At 37.3% G+C, this 19,372-nt stretch overlaps 1 protein-coding gene across 2 annotated transcripts in view; it reads right to left on the bottom strand.

Annotated features, from left to right (window-relative positions):
- The window catches only part of Srgap1 (SLIT-ROBO Rho GTPase activating protein 1), a 291,479-nt gene that overhangs the window by 64,999 nt on the left and 207,108 nt on the right, over positions 1-19,372 (bottom strand). For both annotated transcript variants that reach the window (XM_010644530.2, XM_010644531.2), the window contains exons 7-8: positions 6,558-6,779; positions 5,324-5,425 (exon numbers count right to left, since the gene is read on the bottom strand). In XM_010644530.2, coding sequence (XP_010642832.1) covers positions 5,324-5,425; positions 6,558-6,779 — 324 coding nt within the window. The remainder of the gene's footprint in view (positions 1-5,323; positions 5,426-6,557; positions 6,780-19,372) is intronic.

Genomic DNA, 19,372 nt, shown 5'->3' with positions numbered 1-19,372 from the left:
AAGCTACCGGCAACTACGGAGAGGATTATACATCATCCCATGAGATGCTCTCAATGAACACCAGCTCTGACATATGCAAGCCATGCTAATAAATCACAGGGGGATACGATGAGGCAAATATGAAACAACCAATACAACTCTCCTAATAGATCCTCAGCAGCAGCAGCAGAAAAATGCACTTATTTTTGGTAGAGTGAGGGGCCCAACTCTTAAGCAGGAACACACACACACACACACACACACACACACACAAAACAAGAAAACAAGCAATGTCCTACACTGAGGAGCTGTCCAGGTAGTCAAACTCTGAGGTGAGACCAAAAGAAATGATGGGGTCAGATAACTTCTGTAGACTAACTGTATTGCCATTTTGTTTCTAGGATGTTTGGGGAGAGCAAAAAGTTGTTTTGGTATTGTCCTTCCCCCAAAACATTGTAGTGCTAGGGCAAACCACAGACTTGGTGCCTCAAACAATAGAAATTTATTATCTCACTGTTCCTGAAGCTAGATGATCAAGATCAAGGTGTGAACCTACTAGGCTGATTCCTTCTGAGGAATGAAAGGGAAGGAGCTGTTCCCTCTCTAGGCTTGTAAATGGCTACCTTCTCCTTGGGTCTTTTCGCAGCATTCTCTGTGTGTGCGTCTGTGTTCAAATTCCTCCCTTCTTTAGAAGGTCAGTGATAACATTGGATTAGGGTCCACTCTCATAACCTCACTTTAATGTGATGACCTGTGTAAAGACCTTTCTCTTTCCATTTTCTCAGGGGTGCTCTATGCCTTTTACAACATTACTAGAAATCCTCTTCATGCCCTTTGGGTTCTTCCAGATCTAGTCCCTTCATTAAGTTAAAGTTTATTATTTGAAACTAAAAAATAAAGTATGTGTGCAGTGAAAGATAGGTGTGACAGTTAAACTGGATGTCAACTGAGTGGCTTAGGACACACCCAGGGGATTAGTAAAGCATACTTCATGCCGGGTGTGTCTGGGTAGGTCACGGAAAGGAGACCTTGTGGTCTACAGCTGGCTCCTGATTTTCTCTCTGGCACCAGCCCCCACGCCCCACCTGCTTCCCAACCACCATAAACTAAGCAGATTTGCTCTGCATGTCCTTCTGCCTTGGATTCCTCTGAAACTGGGAGGCAGATCAAATCTCTCTTCTGTTAATTTTTTTTTTTTTTTTTTTTTTTTTTTTTTTTTTTTGGTATGGGGATCGAGCTCTGGTGCTTGTGCTTGAAGAGCAGGCAGTGGAACCACTGAGCGCAATCCCTGCCCTCTCTTCCTTTGATTTTCGAGTATTGGGTATGTTGTTCTAGCAATAGAAAAGCTGACCAATACAACAACTGATCTTGTTTTCGGTTTTGGCCAGGACGAGGACATCACTTAAGGGATAATTGGCAGGTTTTCACTGTCACCCCATCAGGGAAGGTTATAAGCACACTATAGATGCTTAAATATATAAAATGGAGTTAAAGGCCACAGAGAAGACCTGAAGCAGCAATTATAATTCAGTACTTATCAAGTTGCACATTTTATACCAAGTCTTAAAAGAATTTGAGAATTCCCCATGAGGATTTGATCACTGATTTATAGGACCTGGGATTCTGCTGTAGTCATGGGGGAGCAGGGGGAAGGATGTGATTCTTTTCTACCTAGGTAGGGAGTATAACCGAAATATCTCTTGCTTTCCTCAGTTCCTATGCCATGAAAATTGTCTCATGGTTTGCTTAAAATCTTGCTCATCATTGTTAAAATATCTTGCGTAAGGACAATATTTTTGGAAAAGTCTGTGAATATTCCTAAGCAAGCTGCTGATGAAAGATTTTAAGTAGTGCTAGGAAAATTGGTATGAGGCTAACAGTTCATTAAATACTGTTGCAAATTGATTGAGGAATCATACGCTTCTTTTTTCATTCCCCTCAGGGTGGTAAATCTACTAGTGTAATTTAAGAGAGCCTAGTTGCTTCAGATTTGAGGTTTCTTCAGCATAGAAGAAACATGCTGAAGAATACTATGCTTTCCAGACCAAATATTGGGACAAATGGTCTGAAGATGGGCAAAGTACATAAAATCAACATTGTCCTAATTAATGTGAGGGGAACGATCTCTTGGTTTAAAATAAATCACTCTTTTTCTTTCTTCAGCTGTCTGTAGATAAGAGGGGTGACGAGGAACTCTAAGCAAAGGGGACTACAAGGTATGGGGTGAGCTTTGAAAGAAAGCAGCAAATAGAATAAACTCTAGGCGCTTTAATATGTACAGTTATACGGAGTCCATTTCATAGGTGTTGCCTGATCTCCCTTTTTCGTTTTAAGGAAAATGCTGCAAACTCAAATATCTTTCAGGGTAACCAAGTAATAAAAATGAGGCAAAGTGGGCTGAGTGCAGAGCATGGCAAAGAGGTAGCACATGCTGTGAGTCTTGGGAAGCACCTATCACTCACCTGCAACCTGCAGTCATCCTGCAGTAATGCCTATGGTTTAACTGCAATCAGATCATCTAATGTGTTTAGGATCAGGCTATTGATATTTTTATATAAAACTTCCAAATTTTAAATGAGAGCAACTTCTTTTTTTTTTTCTTTTTCTTTTGGAGACAGGGACTCATTTTGGTTCAGGCTGGCTGTGAACTCACTATGTAGCCCAGGCAAGCCTTGCACTCCTCCTGCCTCAGCCTCTAGAGTGCTGGGATTACAGGCTTGTGTCACCATGCCCAAAAGAGCAACTAATTTTTTTAAATGAAGCACTATGAAGGAAAGAAAATGTGCCTGTGGGCCAGAAATGATCTCTGGCTCTTAGCACAGAAATTCTGTTCTGAGGGAACTTCCTACTGTATTAGGTAGCGCCCACAATTTATAGCAGTCTAAGATTTGCTGAAAAGGTTCATTCTTTACTTAATTGCACTAGCCATGCTGTTGTAAACTTAGAGGAAGTTATCCCTCAAGACTGATCTTGTACTGGGCAGTGATAAACATTTTTTAGTTCACTGAAGTCTTTCCAGTGAATTTTGGACTTAATGGTTGTACAGAGGCAGAAAAATATGCACGTGTTTCTTTACTAGTATTTTTTGGTTTGATACCAATGAGTCAATTTTCTGCCCTTGCTCTTATCAGAGGAAGATAGAGGCAAATCTTTTATTTACAGTAAAGAAAAGAGCCACACAGGGACTCCAGACAAGCCATGGTAGCTATGCTGTTCTCAAGTAAATTACTTGTTATAATCTGTCTCTCATGCTAGTCAGATACTCTTCATCTCTGTATTATCCATACTTGGCAAAACACCAGAGGTGTCAAAGATTCTCAGAAAATATTTATGCACTGGAATAAGCTGAATTGCATGACAAAATTTAACTTGGCTCTCAAAGCCTGTTGGCCTATGAAGTCACTTGCATCATTAGCTCATGCCCAAAGAGTGCCAAGGTCAAGACCAAACTGCCCTATTTTCCCAAGGTATCTTGACAAATACTGCAATATCTTTTACTCCTTCAGTACCTCTGAAATCTACTGATTGTCAAATATCTAATTTAAATATTTCTTTTTTTGGAATTCCATTTCATTATGATGAATTTTGTTCTATATCTAACAAATCATAAACTACTAGTCATGCTTGCAAGAAATGTCAGGACAATCACTTCTACAGCTAAATTTTAAACATTAACCCTCAAAAAGCACCGCCTGTCTCTATCAATTTGTAAGGACAGTGAGCACTGACATTTTATGCCTAAAGTGGCATATACTAAGGGTCATAAATTCAAAGGCTGGTAGAAGCCAGACAGGTAACATAAGTAGCTTTGATATAAGAAAATGAGGAGTTGACTGACTGCCACAGACTAGAATTCAGCTGCTCCATCTCTTCACTTCATGGGCAACACAGAGCTAGAGTTGCAAGATTTTCTTTCTTTTTTTTTTAAGCCAAAAGTTTGGAAGTCAAAGAAAACAGTTCTGTAAGCTGCCAGTTTTGACCTGTGTATAGCACTTTATTTTCCTAGAGTTTAGAGAATATTTTCCAAACAAAACAGCAGGAGAATATGCCCGAAAAATATTGGCACCATAGATCTATCAAGATCCAATAAATCACCTCCAGCGAGTATTTCGGGGTGCTCAGCCAAACCCTACACTTTAAAACACTATCTCAAGGAGAACAATATCTTCCCTTTTGAAAAGGTTCATTTGTGGGACTCTGTTAAAAAGACATCATCATATCAGTTGTATCCTGATTTAGTTCCTCTAGTAAGAATGGAAGTGGAGAAAGCTACATTGGGTTTGGTCAAATTACAAAGGCCTAGAAGCACGATGTTCTAAAAATATTTACATGAAATTAAAATAAACAGGGCACTAAAGTGAATTTTGATAATTTACTTTGTCAATGTGAGTCTGTGCTTTGATTTCTGTTCCACATTTTTTCATTCTGGAAATTGTCACTAGGTATACTTTATCTCCATGGGGATTGTCAATCACAGGACTCTATGAATGGTGCAATATCTAGGCTGGCAAATTAGGAAATCTCATTTCTACTACAAGGGACCATGTAGGCATTGATCTATGCCTAAAATCTTACAACACACATGAAGACATTACTTCAATATCAATGATGTCTGGGTCTACCACAAATACTGACCAATAAGTTGACTTTTAAACTTAAGTTTGGTTCTTATAAATTACAACTGAAAGCCTTGATGAATATAAGAAACACCGTGATTCATATTTTTTAGGAGAATATGGATCCAATTAGAATATGGATCCAATTAAATTAATTTCAGAAATAGGCAAATGAACTGTAAAATTACTTTTTGGCTCAACATATATTTATAATTAACATTTCATATTCTGTTCTTTTAAATATATGAGTGTCACATAATAAACATTTTTCTATTCTCATTCAAGTACTATTTCAAAATATACTTTCTGAATTAATTTTATGAGTAATGCCATGTTCAGTAACAAAAATTCCGAGAATATAAAAAAGCACAAAGGGGGGAAACCCAAAACAAATGTTAACTTTCAAAGTGAGGATTAGATTAAATTGTTAGGCAGAGTTGCATTCTACACATTACTGTACAATTTTCGATGTATATGTTGAATTAAATAATCCATGAACTTTTAATAGGAAATAAAATTAAGAATTATACTGTAAATCTCTGTTAAAGCATTATTTGATAGAAGAATGTACAACCTTTGCTTTTATCTCCTACACAGAGAATATTGCAGGAAGCTGAAAGTGGATGACGGAGTGACTGCCTTCAGAACAGTCACGATGCTTAGGTTACTGAGACTGTCTCCAGTTTCCATCAGAATTTGGTTACCAGTGGGGCAGAAAGCATGCTCACCTCCTCGTTCTCAATTTTGAGTGTGGCCAATCGGGACTGCAGCTGCTGGTACCTGAGCATGAGCTCCGCCTGGACTGGCTGCTGGGCGCTGACCTGACACACCTGATGGAGAATCAGAAACTGCAGTTACAACAAGGCCAAGCCAACCAGCCTCCTGGGGGAAAGGTTTCCTCTGTCCATTCTGTAGGAGTCACACTGATCCTAAGATTCCAATACATCTTTGCTTACAGCAGTTGCCTCAAAAGTTGTTTTAAAGAGATGTGGTCATTAAGTGGCAAGCACAGAATGCAGCTGCTTGGCCTGGCTGATGAAGACAACAGCTTCAGGAAGCACTGCTCTGAGAACAGCCAGTTCTGAGATGAAGCATTGATGCTGAGGTCTTCCTCAAGAAATCTTTTTCATCCCCCCTGGTACTGGAGATGGAATTTAGGACCTTGTGCTCACCAGGTGTGGTGCCACTGAGCTACATCACCTGCCCTCCCTTGTGTAATCTTAATGGCCTTTGGCAGGGAGCAGAGTGCAAAGGATGGTCCAAGAGGACTATATAGGCAGAAGGAGAGAGGCAGCAGGGCTTGCTGGTTAGGGTGGGCTCTAAAGCTGCGCTTGAATTCCAGCTCTGCTACCTACTAGCCAAGTGACTAAAACTATAAAACCTTAGCTTCCTCATCTGTAAAATGGGGATAAGATTTTCTACAGTATAAGGTTGCTGTGAGAATGAAATGAAGCAATATATACCAAGCACTCAAAGTATGTCTGGCAAGTACTAAAAACTGAGAAAATGTGAATGACTACATTTAGCAATTTTCAACCATGGTTTACTAGCCAGTATCAGCCACGTTGTATGATTCACCATCTACTTACACAGGAACATGCACCAGCTCACTGTGAGGATGTGATCATTATGTACTACAAACATGTCTTCAGAAAGACTTTATTGGGTTATAAAAATGCTTTTTAAAAAAAATTCAAATTTCAATGTTTTGAGGTGGAAGATCATGCTAATTATTCTATAGTCATTAGGTAAATTAGCACCTTTATCTGTTTGCCATTCAAGCGATCCTTGCTTTAAAAGGTAGTAGCGGCTGGTTTTAGTATAGTACTATGCCGAGCTCCTTTACAAGGGTAGAAGAGAGAAAAGACCTGGGAATTCTTAAACAGCTATTGTGTTAGAACCAGTGAGGAGGAATGCAAATGAAGAGACAATTCATTCATTTTAAAATCATCAGTTACTGACCTCATCACCCATGTGAGACTGAAATTCAAATTTCATTGGTGGACAGAACGCGGCAGGATACATCTCCATGAATCTCTGCTTGTCACTCCTAGGTTCTAAATTATCAACGGCATTCTCAATAATATCTAAGCCTTCATGTCTGGAGGTTTCAAGGTTATACTCTGCAGAGAGATATGTCCTTAGGGCTCTGTTCAGGCTTGCATGGTAGCCAAGATCACAGCACTTAAAAAACAAAAGAATACAATATAAAAAGTTAGTGGAAATTTGATCAAAGATCTAAATGTGAGACCTATAAAACTCTTAGAAGAAAACAGGTAACCTTATGACACTGGATTATACACTGACTCCTCGGATGTGACATTTGAAGTACAGGCAACCAAAGAGTGAAAAAAAAAAACAAAACTGGACTTAATCAAAATTGTTAACTTTCATGTTGTAAAAGACACTGTCAAGAAGTTGAAGACAACCCACAAAATGAGAAACTGTCTTTTTCAAATAATGTATCTGATAAGGAACTTATAATCAGAGAATATGAAGAACTCTTAGTAAATCAATGATAAAAAGATAAATGGCCCAGTTAAAATGGGGGCAATGGCTCTGATTAGACATTTATCCAAAGAAGGTACAAGTGGTCAACAAGCACATGAAAAGATGCTCAACATCACTGGTCATCAGGGAAAAGCAAATCAGACTCACAATGAGATAGCATTTTAATTTGTTAGCATGGCTACAGTAAAAAATACAGATAATAACAAGTGATGGAGAGACTATGGATAAATTGGAACCCTCACCTACTGCTGCAGGGGGTGCAAAATGGTACAATCTCTTTGGAAAACAATCTGTAGTTCCCCAAAAAGTTAAATATACTGTTACCATGAGACTCAGGAAAACTACTTTTAGGTATATACCTGAGAGAAATTAAAACATTTCCTACATAAGAAGTTGTATATGAATGTTTATAGCAGCTTAATTTGTAATAGCACAAAAGCTAAAACAACCTAAATGTCCATCAATAAATGAATAGGTAAATAAAACGTAGCATAACCATACAATGGAATATTATTCAGCCACAAAAAGGAATGAAGTACTTTTACCGTAAAGACCTTATGTTATATGAGAGAAGCCCAACATAAATGATCATATGAGTTTATTTCTATGAAATGCACAGAATAGGAAAATCTGAAGCAGCAGAAAATAGATTAGTGGTTGCCAAGGGCTGGAGGAAGTGGAAGAATGGGGAGAAGGTTATGGAGAAGGTGTGCAAGATTTCTTTGTGGGGTCATGAAAATGTTCTCCAATTGATAATATTGATGTATAGACAACTCTGTGAATATACTTATTGCTAACTGTAGACTTTTTTTTGGAATCGGGGACTGAACTTGGGTCCTTGAGCTTGCGAGGCAGGGGGCTGCATCACTGAGCTAAATCCCTGGCCCGCTAACTGTAGACTTTTAATGAATGAACTATATGGTATGTGAATTATATCTGAAAAAACAGCTGTTAAAATTTAAAAAAGCAAAGCAAATATTGAAAAATAGCATTCAAGTTTCATTCATGCAATAATGTGATTATTACAATAATTTATTCAGATCCTCCAAGGCTCAAATACACAACTGAAATCTTTTGGATTTGTATATTTTATTGAGGACTCAAGAATAATCTGTACTCGCCCAAAAGTAAAACAGGTTTGAATCTGTCAAAATGGTCCTGGAATATTTTCCTTCTTGTTCCCAAAATAAAATCCTTAAATAAGAAATAATTACCAAACTCTTTTTATCATAAATACCATTTTGTTTAGCATTCCAAGAAAAATAAAATAGTTTTGAGATTCTTGAGTATCCATTACTTTTAATTTGTATTTATTTTTTTCATGTAGTATTTTAAGCAAATATGAGAAGTATGTAACTTTGGAAATTAGTTATAAACTACTGACAGAATTTTAAATTTAAGAGAAAATAAGTGGTTTTAAATAGACAAAACCAGGTCCTCTCCATGTTGCTCTAATGAAGTTCAATGAATTCAATTCAACTCATTAATTGGCTACGTGCCAGTGAATATGCTAAGCTTCAGACACATTAAGACTGGAACACAGTAAAACACTTTCATCCTCCAGGAAATTGAACATAAGCTGTTCATTAATTTGCCTCTAAAATACTAGTAGAGGGCGTACAAGGGATACATCCTCTGCTCACGGGGTGTAACCTCCAGGGTACGAACCATCAGGACTGTATGGAAGTACATGTTCAGTCAATGACTTGTCTTTAGATATACCAAATGACAACCTACACTTCACCCTCTGATTTCAAGTCATTAAATTTGCGAGTTTTATGTAAAGAGGTCTAGAATCTTGCTATTAAAATTTGGTCTGTAGTTCTATAGATAGCAGCAATAGCAGCACAGGTGATTTTAAGAAAAGCAGTGTCTTGGGTCTTTGCCCCTGACCTGTGAATTCAGAATCAGAAGTTTAAAAAGGATCCACAAGAGAATCTCATGTACATTAAAAGCCTGAGATGCACTGCCCTAATAATGAAACTGAAACTGTACTTCGGGGGTGCTACTTCCCTAAGCAGGCAAGAGGACTTGGTTAAAGATTACTTGATTTAAAAAATCAGAATGTAGCTATGACATCACAATGACAAATAGAAGCAAAATACAATTGTGAAATGCAGCAATCAGTCTCACCATTAACACACTTCCAGTGATATCAGCTGCACTGAAATATAGAGAATGATTCATTTTCAGTTAATTTAGAAATTCTAGTCACAAATGAACAAAGCCCTCTTTCATTCCCATTGATCCTCACAATCCATAATGGTTCTATGGAGCAGTTTTGCACACATCAGAGGGACTGAAAAATTATTGTATCTTTCAATAATATTGTATTTTATAAAACACAAATTGTAAAGGAAATAACCTCATTTCTTTGAGACACACCAGTGCTTAAAAAATCCTACTAGTCAAAAGACAGATTCTACTTGATTAGAAGGAAAAAGATGAGAAAAGCTGTTTTATTTCATGAGTATTGATTCCCAATGGGACTTGATAAAAATGTGAAATTGAGAAGAGAGAAAAGCTGATTTTCTTCCTACAAAACTCCAATCTCTTACAACTTGAAGACAAAAAGAAAAAGAGGAAGAATAAAAATAAGGAAATATAATAATTCAACTACCAATTGACTTGAAGTGCTGAAAAATGTCTACAAAATTTTCATTATTTCCAGATGTATACTTCACTCCACAATCATCTAAATGTGGCATCCTGGGGGAGAAAATGCCGAGCTGGAAAAAGCGACAGGGCCTGTTTCAATACCCTATGCACCAGGTGGGTGCTGTCAGTCTGCATCCAGTGAAAGACCCGATTTCTTAACAGGCTTGGGGGAGCCATACCTCTCTGAGCTCAGTAACCTATCCAGCATCCTGCCCAGGTATCTTTTGGACATGCACTGCTACACTTAGGAGTGCGATGAACTTTGGTGGGCAGTTTCTGTCTCTGACTCCTGTGGTGCTCATCAGTCTGTGAGGTCACTTATTTGGCATGTTTCTATTAATTCTGACACGCAGCACTTCCACACTCGAGGTTTTTCAAGCATCTTGAACTTTTTAGTAGCAATAAATAGAGAACATTTTTTTCTTTAACTTCTCTTGAGACAGCAAGGCTTAGCCACAGAATCATCTTTTTTCTCCCCTACACTAGAAGCTGAAATGATGCTGAATATACTAAGATTCAAGATATTTGGCTTAAAAGATCTACAGTAATTTTTTTTTTTGGGGTACTGGGGATCAAACTTGGGACTTTGCACTTGCAAAGCAGGCAGCGGCACAGATTTACAGTAATTTTATAGAGTTTATGAATTATTAATTATACGAAAGGGCGCTTGCGCACAAAGAGTTGTTATAACCCAAGTATATTTAATGATGAAAATGCATAAGAAACCAATAAAATATATCATGCAAACAAAGCAGCTTTATTCTGATGAGTGAAAAAGTCTGAGTGAATACATAAAATTATAGATCAAAACCAGAGGGGAACAGCTATAGAAAGGTTTTTTAAAAATATCCATATGTGTTTTTTTTTAAATATCCAAATGCTGCCAAGATAGATCTCACTAGACTAAATCATCACAGCAGGCTAATTTCCTTAGGCAAAAAACGTTGCAAGGAGTATCAAAATGAAGATTAAATCCAACTACTGAGGGCTGTGATAAATACTTCACCTTGTTCCAAACACTAAAAGATGCCTGAAGATTTCACGGTGAGTACCATGTTAGGTGTAAATGGACCACAGCTCTTCAGGGGGATATCTTTTCTTTTCTTCTCTCATTAACCCCATGACCAGATGTCCTAGTGAGGTATAAGTTTACTATCAAGATGGGAGTTACCACAATGGAACTGCACAGGAAGGACATTCAAGTTTGTGGAACAGTAATAATCAAGGTCATTTCCCGGGGCACTTGTAGAAGGGCCCAGAGGGTAGAGCAAGCTTCTGTGTGACTCCAGAATTAAGTAGCTGCTGCCATGAGAATGGAAAGAGGAGGGCAGGTTTCACTTGTTCTGCAGAAGTATTCTACATTTATTTCTGTACTCTAGTACAGAAAAATATCTGTGTGGTCTTTTTTCCAAGTTCTATCTCTAGGTTTTATAAGCTTGGCTTTGACCATTCCAAAACCATGAATAGTGGAGAAAGTCTCATATTTTTAGTCTTTATAGTGTAATCCAAGCAAGCTGGAAATTGTAAAAAAAAAGACAGCTTACACACAACCATGAGTGGCTTTCAAAGGTCCAGAAGAAAGTAAGTCTAGAGCTTTTTCATAGTGACGCAATGAAGAAAGTGGATTTCTTCTGCATAAGGAGGCTCTCTTTGTCCTTCACTGTTTTCTGCTTTAACCTAGAAGCTACAAACTCTAAAAACTACAAAAACATTTAGTGAGAGACAGGTCTGAACCAGTTGTTTAACTTCTACAGGCAACAGGCAGTTGTTTTCATGTCTGGGTTGCGGATGCCGAAGGTCCACAGAGAGCCGGTGATTCAATTTTTGCTGCTACTTTAACAGCTGCAGATAAGCATTAGCAGAAACTGTTTTGTGTCTTTTTCTGAGTAATGAAAAGGTCAAAATGGCACATCTGTGTGATAGGAATAGATACAAAGAAAGAAACAGGAGAAGTGACGACACATAAGTCTGAGTCAATGAATGTGCTGAATAGTCATTTATTGCCTGGTGCATCTCCCACACACCAGAATCACTTTTTTCAGCCTCAACAGGGAGTAAAGAGAACAAACAAACTCAAGTATATACAGACCATATCGTAAAGTTATGGAGAGATTAAAGGATCAGAGGAATAGAGTGATGAGGGAAAAGGGCATTGCTCTTTTACATAGAGCAGCTGAGGTGGAACATGACTGAGAAGATGGAATTAAGTCTTACAAAGCTCTAGAAAAAAAAGAGTGTTTTTGGCAAAAAGTATAAAGGCCCTAAACAACAAAAAGTTTGGTAGTTATGTGGAAAGAAGGTTGGTGTACCTGAAACATGGTGACTGAGGGGACAGCTGTAGGAGCTGGCAGTGAGGGGCAGGCTGGCACATGTTCATAGAGGGTGTTGAATAGTTTGGATTTAGTTCTAAGGACAGGGGGAGGCCTTTGGAGAATCTCAAATGGGATTGTCGTGTCTAATTTTGTTGTTGTTCTTGTTTTTTTTTTTTTAACTCTGGATGCTTGGGAAGAAAATGGATTTTTGGAAGGTATGAGCAAAAGAAATTGGGAGACATCTTAGGAAGGTATTGCAATGCAGGCAAGAGATGAAGAGGCTTTGTCTAGGAGACAGTGTAGGTGGTGAGAAGTGAAGGTTTGGGACATTAGGAGAGATATGGATCATAGGATTTCTGATGCATTCTTATATGGGGAGTGATAGAATTGGGGTTTTGGCTTGTGCAGCTGGGTAGAAAGTGATGTCATTTTCTGAGGTATGAAAAATGAGAAGATGAAAGTTGTCTGTGTGGTGGGTGATAACAGTAGGGGTAAATGGATGTACAAAGTTGTGTTTTAGGAGTCTGACACATAGAGGAGGCCTATTAGATATCTAGTAAGAGATGCCCAGTAGACAGCTGGATATAAAATCTGAAGCCATGAACATGACCAAGGGACAAAGCAAAAGACAGAAGGCCAAGGATCATCCTTTAGGAGACTTCCAACATCTTAAGAAAGACAATTACTGGGGAATGAAAGAACAGTTTGTGCTGCAAGAGGAAAACAGGCAGGCCTAATTTCCTTTAAGCAAAGGCCAAAGTAATTCCACTGGAATGAATTTTAAATGCCAATGACTTCAATCATGCAACTCACTTTGGTTTGTAAATACCCCTTCTATCGCAATGGGTAAAAACATACCTAAATTAGTTTACATGATCACTACAATATTGTAACCCATTTAACATGATCTCTCTATAATCTTCCTAATAATACTACAGGTCTAATGGGGAGTACAGTATTACAAGTTGGCATGTTTTCTTGAATAAATCTTAATACCATTTAATATAAGGAAAAGTCAAATTAATTAAGAAAATTCTGAACTCTGAATAAGTTGTTTTTTTAATTAAATGCATGTCCCAAGAGTAAAAAAAAAAAAACAGGCTAAAAGCTTTTAGCAAAGCTGACTAGTCAGAAATGATAAAATAAAGATGGCATGGGGTATATGATGCAATCTAATTCTGCATAAATGGTCAATAAAACACATATGACCGATATACCTATAAAGAAAATCAGCTACAGTAGGGGATTATGGCAACATTCCATAATAGTAACAAAGATTTATCCTTCAAGGAGAAATCTGAGACCATGAAACTGTACTGAAAGGATGACAAATACTTTATTATTACTCGGCAGGTGTTCTGCAACAAAGCACTAGTAGATTTTATTGCTGAGGACATTGTTTCTCTGAGTTCATATTGAAAATGCAGAACTGGACCAGATGAGGCTAAATTAACCAGGAATGCAATCTCAAGGTCAGTTGTTTTAATAATTCCAAGCTTAGACTGGTGAATTTGATTCTAGATTAGGACTTGTACTCTTTTCTAAGAACTTCTCTTAGCAAATCACAGTTATTGGAAATTCCCAATATTCAATTAAAAATATTTGTTGCCTGTGAGCTTTCTTTCAGTTGCAATTATCTGATTCTTACAAAATAAATTATAGACTCTTTTACACTTAATGTTGGGGATAATAATGATCATACATGTGACACCTGATGTTTACAAATTATAATGTATTTTCTTTTACAATTATATCTTTTTCTCTCCCATACCTTTGGCCAAAATATGCAACATTCATATTTATTCTTTAGAATGACATAATAAAACCCTTATTTATTATGAAATTAACTGTTCCACTTTCAACTTGATTCCAGAAGCTACTATCTACAAACTAAAATTTACTTAGGATTTGCTTTAGAGACAGGGAGGAAACGCTCTTAACAGTCTTTTGTCTAAATGACACTGTGGCTTCACACTTGGTTCATTCCCCAAAGAAGGGTCAACAACCTGGGACCATTGAGGTAAAGTCTGACTGCAACACAACCATCTTGTTTTCTTATAATCTATGCTGCTTTTGCACTAGAGTTGAATATTTGTGACAGACACTATATGGCTCACAAACCTTCAAATAGTTACTCTCTGGCTCCTTTCGGAAGTTTAGAGATACGTGCTACAAGTATAGGGACTGATATCAATAGCACTCTGAACATACTCAGCTAGGAGGTGCTAATATTCCTGTACATTTCTGCTTCAACGATTAATCTGTATGCCTCCAAGTGCTGGTTATGCAATATTTGTGACGCTTACATTTATTTTAATTCTTTTGTGGCACTGGAATTTCAATCCAGTGTCTTTGCACTGAGTTATATGCCTAACTCCTTACATTTTTCATTTTGAGACAAGGTCTCACTGAGTTACATAAATGGGACCTGAACTTGATATCCTCTGCCTTAGCCTCCCAAAGTGCTGGGATTACAAGTGTGTGCTACTACACCTAGCGCATTTATATTTATAATAATTACAGTTTAATCAAAGATTAAACAAACTGATAAAATAAGTATGAAGGGACAGATAAGAGTAAATAAAATTGCTACAAATGAAGCAAAGCAGTGACAACTGTGTAAGACTGTGAAAACATGGTAAATATTCAGAATATTGTCTTTTATATAAAATAGCACAAAACTAGATAATACGTAATAGAAGTGATCTGTGTGAAGGAAGACTACTCAAAACTCGGTATAAAAAGATAAATCATAATATTAAAAGACTGGTAAATACATAGGTAGGCTTAATTTAGGTTAAAATATTTAAGGTATTCTTTTGACATTTTTATAACTCCCTATTAAAATATAGTTTGCCATGCATACAGAAAAGAACAAAAAAATACATCCTCCTTTCAAACAGATAAAATATAACAAGAGACAGAAGAATCAGAGTCACATCAGGTTAAGTCAGAAATTTTAGTATTGTTATTGGTGAATTAAACAGATGTTGTTATATGCCTGTATAAGAAGTGGAAACATCATCTGGAATGTGTTCTATTTTACTGTGGTAAACTTGAATTCATCAAATCCTTATTTATAGAGTTCACTTTTTAGTAAATACAAAGAGGATAGAGAAACAGGAAAGATAAACGACACAACAAAGAGGTAATCAGACAGCTGAGCATAGTGGGCACCCGCCTGTAATCCCAGCACTGGGGAGGCTGAGACAGGAGGATCGCTGAGTTTGAGACCAGCCTGGGCTACATAGTGAGTTCCAGGTCAGTCTCAAACTACATAGTGAGACCTTGTATCAAAAAAAAAAAAGAAAGAGGCAATCACAAATCTAGAAGCTGGAGCATTCTGAGGAACAACCAGCTGTGACACATATTTTGGGGTCAGAAATGGCAATAGGCTATGATTATTAGACGAAAGGTTTATTGAGACAGCAAGATGGAGAGATTGTAGGTTGCAGAGCTGTCTGTAAAATGTGATTATATACTGTCATTCTTGTCAGTATGTGCGTGTGCGGAGCACAGAGAAAATCCAGGATTTGCCAGGGATGACCTCAGATGGTAAAAATGTGCTCATTTTATTTTGGCTGCTAATATTTTTAGTTTTCTACAACATACACATACTGTTTATATAATAATAAATAATAGTTTTAAAATATACATTCAATAGAATTTGTGACTTCTCTGTGATAGCAACAGATCCACTCATGATGGTCCATCACAGTAAGTGTTAGGCAAGAGAGAGCTACTGACATGAGCAGGAGAGTAGAAGGGGAGAGGTGGAGACTGGAGGTTGATGTAAGGAGATTCCAACTTAAATTCAGTGATTTTCATGATTCTTTATAATGCTTTGGTTTGGTCAAGATACATTTACTATCTTTTATGTCATTTCTCATACAAAAAAAAAATCTGCATTCAAAATGTCTTGACTTTTCTCACTGGAGGGTTACCAATTCTCATTATTATTTCATAGCTCAGGACAAAAGGCCTTGTGTGTCAAATAAATCCATGGAGCACAAGGGAGTCTAAAGTACCTTTGCATAATAATCAACCAGTTTATTTTCACTATGAAGGGTCAAGCTTAATGGTTTTTAGGATCAACACTATACATGCAAATTGGATTCCTACAAAATAAACAGCCATTTTAGAATGTATATATTTACATGCTGATTGCCTTAAAAGTGAATCAAGGGACAGATAAATTATTTTTACTAAAAGGATACTAAATTTCAGTTGATTATAACAGGAAACCAATTTTTCAAGTTATTTTTTTAAAGTTCATGTTTAAGGTATATTATTTGAGAATTATTCACATTTTAAATTTAAGTTTGATCTTTTAAAAGTACAACATTTTTTAAAAGATTGAAAATCAAGTGTTGCCTTTAACTGTTATTTAGATTAAAGTTTAGTAGAACTAGGAGTTAAAAACCATAGCTTGAAGCCTACCACTTATTGCTACCTTAGGAAAGTTATGTAGCTTGGTTAAGCCTCAATTTTTATTTTTTATTTTAGTGATTTTTAAATCTATAAGTTAGAGAAAAAAGTTTTATCTCTTAGGGTTATGATGATTAGATAACCTGCTAGTCACACAGTAAAAGATCAATAACTCTTCATGGCAGTGGTGGCAATTTTCATGGTCCTCATATACTATTCTTGTTCTGTACAAGAGAATGTTACAGATGCTCCTCTGAATCTCCCCACAGGTGTCCTGTACTTGTTTAAATCTTACTAGATGAAACGAACTACTGCCTCATCCTTCCACATCTCAGTCAATGGTACCATGGCTTCCCTCGAGTCCTTTGTCAGGACCTTAATCTTTGTTTTCACATCCTATATCGAATTTTTATTAGCTGTATCTTCAATATATTCTGAATTCTACTCCTTTTCACAGGTCTGTCACTGCCACACCAGTCCAAGCCAGAATCACCTTTGGGCTGAGAAACTGCAAAAACAATAAAACAACTTTCTTTTTTTTTTGGTACTGGGGATTAAACTCGGGTCCTTGTGCTTGCAAGGCAGGCCACCGAACGACTGAGCTAAATCGCCAGCCCAACAACCTTATTGATATATTTCTCTGTGCTCATGCCTAACTTCCACTCAGGGTCTTTCCAATGTCAATCAGGTGGTGCCACTTCCCTGCTCAAAACTCCTCAGAGGTTTCTTACCACGCCTAGACCAATCCAAACCCTCTCACTGTCCAAAAGACCCTAAGTGATCAGTGTTTTGCTGAGTTCGCCCAATATTTCCTTCCTTACTCACTCAGCTCCAGCCAGACTAGTCTTTAGTATCTGGTGAACGTACTGAGCTTACAGAACACACCCCTGGCCTGGCCAGTGCGCCTCTGCCTTTGGGAACATACCTCGTGTGTGGGGATAGCCCTCGCCCTGCACGGAGTACACCTTACACACCTCTGCCTACAGTGCACACCTCTGTTTCCACAGCTTTCACCCTGCTAGTTCCCCTGCATTTGGGTTCCTTCCCCAGTTGACCATGAAGCTTCCCTGCTAACTTCTCAAATATCAGGCTTTCTTGACCACCCATCAAAAGCACACCCCCATAGGTTTGTTATATTTTTTTTGTGCTATTGCCACTACTTATTTTACGTATGTGTATATATGTGAATTTGTTTATAGTCTGTTTCCCAACATATTCGTAAACTGCATGACAGTGAGAACTTTATTTTAGTCATTGCTGAATCCCCATTCTCAAGAAGAGTGCCTGGAGAAAACAGATATTAGGACCAGTAGGACAGAATAGAGGATTCAACAGAATAGAGGACACAGAAACAACTCCAGGCATGTTCAGCCATCTGATCATTGATAAAGGGGCCAAAAACATATGCTGGAGGAAAGACAGCTTCTTTAACAAATGGTGCTGGGAAAACTGCTTAACCAAATGTGGAACAATGAATATAGACTATATCTCTCAATATATACTAAAAAAATCAAAATAGATTGAAGATCTAGACTTTAAAACAGAAACAACGACTCTGTGGAAGATAAAATGGATAAAACTCTTGAAGAAATAGGCATCGACAAAGAACTTCTGAATACAACTCCAACTGCACAAGAAATAACATGAAAACAACACTGAGATTCCACTTCACTCCAGAAAGAATGTCTGCTATCAAGAAATTAACCAATAACAAATGTTTGTGGGGTTATGGGGAGAAAGGAACCTTTCTCCATTGTTGGTGGGAGTGCAGACTGGTACAACAACTGTGAGAATCAATATGGAGGTACCTCAAAAAAACTAGGATTAGAGGTCCTATTTATCCCAACTATCCCTCTGCTGGGAGACTTTCTAAAAGAATTAAAAGAATCATACCACAGTGATATATGTACACCCATGTTTATAGCGGCAGTTTGTAATAGCTAAAACTTGGAAACAGCCCAATTGCCCCTCATCTGGAGACTGGATAGAGAAGATGTGGGCTTTCTGTAAAATAGAGTACTACTCAGCCATAAAGAACAAGAAACTAGAGACATTTATAGCTAAATGGATGCACATTGAGGCCATACTCTTAAGTGAAATAAACAGGACACGTGTAAATACTGAATAGTTTCTCTGATGTGAAAAACTAAAAGTTCAAATTGCATAACTGATAATGCGAAATAGGAAGAAAAGGTCTAAACGAGTAGGGTAAGTAGCAAGAGTAGGGGAAAGGAAAAAATGGAAACAAAGTCTTTGTAAATAGGGAAGGGTGGAGGGGGTGGAGGGAGACAGGGGAATGGGGAAAAAAATAAGAACCAAGATATATCATGCAAAGGTACAAGACTGTATTGTATACTTAAATGAATGTAACTGTACTGTATACTTAAAATGTACCAATGAACTTACTGGAAAATAAATAAATAAATTCTGCAAGATTGCAGGAAAAAAAAAAGAAATAACATCACGAATGAACAAATGTGACTGTATCAAACTAAAAAGCTTTTACACAGTGAAGGAAACAACCAACAGAGTGAAGAGACAACCCAGAGAATGGGAAAAAATTTTTACCAGGTATTGTTTACATAGAGTAATATCTACAATATATAAAAAATTCAAAAAAATTATACTTCTCAAAATAAAAGACTCAATCACAAAATTGCCAAGTAATATGAATAAATGCTTTCAGAAAAAGTACACTTTTCCAATAAGTACATAAAAAATGTTTAGCATCTTTGGCAATGAGAAAAGTGCAAATCAAAATAGTGCTGAGATTCCATCCTACCCCAGATAGAATGGTTATCATCACAAACAAAAAACCAGAAATGCTGGTGAGGCTGTGGGTAAAAAGGAACTTGCTACATTGTTGAT

Source organism: Fukomys damarensis, unplaced genomic scaffold (assembly GCF_012274545.1).
Source record: "Fukomys damarensis isolate Sample0158 unplaced genomic scaffold, DMR_v1.0_HiC HiC_scaffold_15, whole genome shotgun sequence".
Lineage (NCBI taxonomy): Eukaryota > Metazoa > Chordata > Mammalia > Rodentia > Bathyergidae > Fukomys > Fukomys damarensis.
Note: the sequence above shows the minus strand (reverse complement) of the source record. Positions and strands in the feature narration are given on the sequence as shown.